The following is a 5,897-nucleotide window of genomic DNA, read 5'->3' on the forward strand; positions in this document are numbered from 1 at the left end:
AGAAGGCAGATCCAGTCTGACAGCATCTAAATTATAAAGCCCTTTCCCAGAGGAACACCATTAAGCAGACAGTGGGGTATTGTGCCTATTAGGGAGCCGTACCTTTCTATCGCTAATTATTAATTATCCAATAACAGACAGTTTATATAAACAAGGGCTTGGAGTCATTTTGCAGGAAAAAAAACAGTCAGGAGAAGCAAAAAAGAAAAAAATCTCTCCTGAGACTTCCTGCAAAGAAAAACTGATTCAGCAAGAAAACACACACAGAAGATCTGACAAATTGATGAACTCAAGCTGGAAACCTATTCCACTATTAATGCAGAATATTATATTTCTCAAGTGATCAATAGGAGGAAGGCTACACATAGGACTTAAGTAAATGAATGTATCTCCAGAAGACAAATGGTTGCCGATACCCATCTTCTGGAGCTTTTTTTAAATGTGAAATACATTCTATTGTATGTAGTATGCAGTGGCTGAAGGGTTGATTTAATTGAATGTACCTTTCAGACGCGTGTCTCCTCCAAAAACTCCACAGCCCCAGTTGCCTGTTGCCACTGCAGCGAGGTTTTTACTGTCAGTGTCGAGACGGGAAAACCCACAGTAAGCCTGAATGAGGGTTAAAGAGATGGGACATTAAATAAAGCATTTAAGCAGAGAGAAACATGACATGGAATTTTGCTGTAACTAATTTCTAAGAGATTGCGTGCCAAAAAACTAATGTGAAACTTTAGACATTTGTGTTTTTAAATATTTCACTCTGCATCTGCTTAAAGTATAAAATATGTTTAAATAAAGGAATGATGACATTATGCAAAAGGTTTCAATTAGTTCAAGCATTTCTCCCATTATTTGGTATAAAACTTTAGTGCCTCTTTAGTATTGATGATTATGGACGACCAACAAACAAAAACCCTTAATGACGCCCTGCAGCCACTAAATTACTGAAAATATTCTAAAAAGGCTGAAAAAAACTGAAGCATTTACAAGAACCTGTACATTGATTTCCACATTGAGAATAAACAGTCCTCCCCCTGACCAACACATACATTTTCCTTGGAAAAGGACAGATTTGACATTTAACTGAACATTGTTCAAACTGGGATTGATCTTCATGCTGTCGCATTTTTCACAGCCTTGTCAGAACTGCCAAACTCCCTTTAAGCTTTCCTGACAACAGACCTGACAACATCTTGATTTTCTATTACAAATAGGAACAGCTCTCCTGAACAGATTATGTATCCAAACAGTAAAATAAAAAGGTACCAACTATGATCAGTTACCTATTAGTAGAAAAAAATATCCTACTCATATTAATTAATTCTGGAGAAAATAAAGAGTGCATTAGCATTATGTTTACTATACAATCAATCATGGCATACGGTGTTCATGATGTTCCTCCACAAATCATGTGTTGACCCTTGTTAAACTCAGTTTCCACAAATAAACATTCAAGTTAGAAGCTTTTTAAATTAGAAACTTATTGGTTTGACGCTCAAGTGTTTGAATCTGTGCAGTATAGTCGGCAAATAAAGGTAATATAGTAATACAGATTTTGTAAATTTGAAATAAGTCATGAATTATGACAATTAAAAGATAAAATAGCCTAAGAATGTCTTACACAGTACCTTTTTATTGTTATTATTCTACAACAAATTTAAAGGAAACATATGGTGTGATACTTCAGGAGACATAATGCAGCAACTCAGACAGTCAGAACAAAAAAAAAACATCCTTGACCTTGTTAAGTTCTCTGGTAATTTTGTCTGGATGAAACTGTTCAAGAAAGTTCCTGAACTGTAGAGCATCAATGGCCACAATCTCTGTGCATCTTCTCTGCCAGCCATCCCTGATAGAAAAAAATGAATGAATTAATGAGTATTCATTAGCATTTATAAAAAATGTGAGTAAATGGATTTTCTATACTAATACTTTATTTATAAATGGCTAGAAAGACAACTATATTCATTAAGATTTGTCTTTATTTACCATTTGTGACTGTAAGATATTCAGGTAATGTGTTTGGAAACTTCTGAAGAACATAAATGTAACATCAGAAGAAAACTTCATGGATAATCACTAAAATACTGGACTGCCAAAACAAACAAAAAGCACAAGTTTGCTAACAACCAATTCCAGCCAAATAGTCTGAAGAAAGCACATTACAACAATTGTATTTGATTTTATAAGATATTAAACGTTTAAAAACATAAATGTAAAATAAATAAATAAATACTTAGGAGTTGTATCTCGGTGGTTGCCATCCCACTGGTAGGTCTGAGAATAGCCGGTATATTTACTGAACTGTTGAGTTCCTAAAAGACAGTAAAATTAATTCATAAGCAAAAACAACACCAAACTTAGTTTTTTAAAACACAATTTAAACAAAATTGTAATTATTAGCAGGTTCAAAGTGCAAATGTAGGAAAATCTATCAACTTAAAGAGACAAAAACACATATTTTGCCTTATATATAAAACTGGATTAGTGACATGTGTTAGTGGCTCAAAAAAAAAAAAAATCTAAAACTAATTTGAATTTCTCAAACATAAAAATGTACTGTAACACTCAGAACAATAAATTCTTGTCAGTGGCTGTGCCGGTTGTAATTTGTCTGATGTGATTAGATGAAAATCAGGCAGCCACGCTTCTGACAAGAGGAAATTCAACTTATTAGCTTCCAGAAATGATTCAGCGCTGACTGACCACCAGCCTACAGGAAAACGCACGACAGCCTGAAAAGGGAGCAAATGGCATTGCGATTGATCGCTCCGTTCATTAGCACCTTGCTTTTTGAGAGCTTTTGTAGTGACGGCGAATTACCGAGATGATTATCAGAACATAAAACAAATTAGATGGAATTGTTTTACCTTGAGACTACAATTGATAGAACAAAAAAATTAAGAAATCAGCAAAATTATTTTTAAAAGTTTGTTATGAATTCATTGTTTTTGCATATTACTGATAGCTTAAAAAATACATTTGAGTATAAAATGCAATAAAGGAGAACTGAGGGGAAGTAAGGCCACTTTCTGCAATATCAGTATGATTGATAGCAGTGTTGTAATATGAGGCATGGACTGCAAATAAATGACAGTTAATTATATTCACAAAATGTCAGCTATTCAGACAATGCAGGTTTACATTTATTTCAAGTAATTCAATTTGTTTTACAGGTTTATTTATAAAAAAAAATAGCAAGGTTTGCTTGTTAAAAGAATATTGGAAACTACTAAATGTGATATATCAATCTTAATTTATATTAATTGTGTGAGTGATAGTATGAACACTTACAGCAATAATTTTTAAGAAGAATTCCTCATATATATGCATAATTTAATTAATTTAATTTAGTATAACAGGCTACATTTTTACTAAAAACAATCTAATATGAATCTGAATGCTTTCTTCTTCACAAACTGGAGACATATCTGTTTCCCAAAAATATAAAAAACTCACTGATGAGCTCTTTTTGCATTTGAAAGGAACATTTTTCCAGCTGCGGATTAATTATGCTTTTGGTATTTATGCAACACAATTGTCATTTTTAAGTTATTTGTAGACGAAGGCACAGAATTCATTGTGGCTTGAGTAAGAAGCATTTGTTTTTTTTTCTCTAAATAATAAAAAAAATAAAAAAGCAAAACAATGTCGTAAAGGTTGCTTTATTCATGTGTAAATGAATCAAACTATAAAGTCTTGCAGACGGGACACTGAAAGGTCAGACGCGTATTTCATTGCCAAGTTGATGCAAAGTGGTCACATTTGTTTCGTTTTAAGATATTAAACATCCAATTCGTATACTCTATTCATGTATAAAATTTGAGGGCTTTTTTGTAGATTTGACTTCTTAAAATGAGTTTCTTGCATTTGATGACCATTCATGACCTCTCTTTGCTGCTATTTATACCTGTGATTGTCCCGATGCCAGTAGGATATCCAACGATCGGGGAAAAATTCAATTAGCTAGGGCACTCTTGCAAATTTCACTGCAGAAGTAAGATCCATTAGATTCCTTCCTCTACGACAAGATCTCTCACAGGGAATATGATTTACGGAATGGCAACGGTGCAGCCAAAGCTCGGACTTTTACACGACCCGTTTCAATAAAGATGATGGAATGGAAGAGTCCATTAGTGGAGAAGGTCTTGGGCAGATCTTCCAGCTATAATTAATTTTGGACCCATATAATCAAGTTAAGTGGTTTAAGTGAGGGCATGGAAGAGACAGCCAGAACAAAGTCTGAAGGTGACTCCCCAAAGAGAAGCTGTGGTGTCTCACTTCCTGTTTTTGTGTACAGTTTTTCTAATATTTCTGTCTGTAGTTTTATCTGAAATAAGAGAAATAAAATTAAAAAACGTGATTTTTCTATAAAAACATGAATATTTGTATTGGCTAAGCTCTTCCTAGAATCCACTCCAACTGCTGCTGGAGTTCAAAAAGGACAAATAAAAAAGGAAAATAGAAAACAGACAGGTGCCATCAGCCTCCTGCGAGGACCCCTGAGTCTAGCTCTCGTCACTGGGTCTATAATAGCTTTCTTCACTACCTTTTCTATGTGTAAACATTGAATTGCGGAGTACAGTCTGTGTTGGGCATTACTCAACAGAAGCCCAACAGAGCAATCAGCACAACCTAGTCTCCATCTACCCTTTGCAGCCAATCAGAAGAGGCATTTGACAGGAACAGAGGGCAAAAAGACAAACACGCCTTTCAGTGTCCTGCTGAGGCAGAACTTGGTAAATTAAAGCTGCAGCCGGTGCTGTGTTTAACTGAAGAGGCACAAGTTGGATTTCTCTAGAATCAGAACCCAAAGCGTTGTTGATCAATGAATATTCTTTATCACTGACCTGTAATTATCAGACATTCGTTGTCATCCAGCGCTTCAGTGAAAAGGCGAGAAACTATCAGCTCGGGATTGATGAGAAAACGGATCTCCTCCTGAACGAGACCTGAACTTGTGACCCCTCCTCCAACAAATTTGTTGGCAAAATCCACCTGAAATATCAAGAGAAAATATGTGCAAAAGAAATTTGCATTGACATGAACAGGGGCCCGTTCCAAGAAGCAGGTTTTGTTGGAACTCTGAGTTCGTGAACTCCAAATTCAGCAAAACTCTGAGTTTTCGGTTCCAGAGAGAGATAACTCAAACCCGGGAAAGTGGGCGAAACCAAGCCCGTTCCAAGAAGCGGGTTAAGCTGAACTCAGAATCAATCACTATGGTAACTGAGTCTGTGAACGAAACCTGGTCGGTAGCAGGTTTTCTTCAGGAAACTTAGAGTTCTCTGCGGTCTCCGCCGCTTTTAAAGTGAAAGATGATCAAATATGAGTTCCTCAATAACATTTAGAGAACATTCACGTTAGAGACGTCACGTTTCCACCACGCAGAAACCAAAATGACATGTTCATTCATAGAGGATCATGTAGAGAGGAGGCTGATTAATCCAGAGGAAATGTTATTTACGTCGGTAGAGGATTTGGAGGACACGAGTCGACTGACTGCAGTTTCCCAATTCATTTTTATTTCAGCGATATTATAAATAGTGAGTTTTTCCAGGGACTCGCTATTAAAAAATACAGTTTTCTTTTCCTTATTTTAGACCCATAACAATTGAAATTATGGAATGTCAAACACCGAGTAACAACTTGAAATCATCTACCATCCATTGCTTGCGTCAAACATTAGCTCGGTTGTCAGCAACGCTGCTTCCCACTGCGGAGTTTGCGAGTTCGATTCCCGGCTACGGAATTTGTTTTTACGCTTAAAAAAAAAAGAATTCGGTGAATATTTTTTAAGTCTTGAGAATTAAAATTAAATAAATGATTTTTTAACATATGCAGCTACAGTTTCTTTTTAGCGTGCAGTGATATCCGTGTGTGTAGGTGGGGGGGGGGGG

General features: G+C 35.7%; 1 protein-coding gene across 1 annotated transcript in view; it reads right to left on the reverse strand.

The window, feature by feature from the left end:
• LOC112154533 (poly(ADP-ribose) glycohydrolase) overlaps positions 1-5,897 on the reverse strand; it is a 17,891-nt gene that overhangs the window by 1,969 nt on the left and 10,025 nt on the right. Inside the window, exons 12-15 of the mRNA XM_024285544.2 lie at positions 4,851-4,998; positions 2,237-2,315; positions 1,741-1,849; positions 504-609 (exon numbers count right to left, since the gene is read on the reverse strand). Coding sequence (XP_024141312.1) covers positions 504-609; positions 1,741-1,849; positions 2,237-2,315; positions 4,851-4,998 — 442 coding nt within the window. The remainder of the gene's footprint in view (positions 1-503; positions 610-1,740; positions 1,850-2,236; positions 2,316-4,850; positions 4,999-5,897) is intronic.

This window comes from Oryzias melastigma, linkage group LG19, assembly GCF_002922805.2.
Source record: "Oryzias melastigma strain HK-1 linkage group LG19, ASM292280v2, whole genome shotgun sequence".
Classification (NCBI taxonomy): Eukaryota; Metazoa; Chordata; class Actinopteri; order Beloniformes; family Adrianichthyidae; genus Oryzias; species Oryzias melastigma.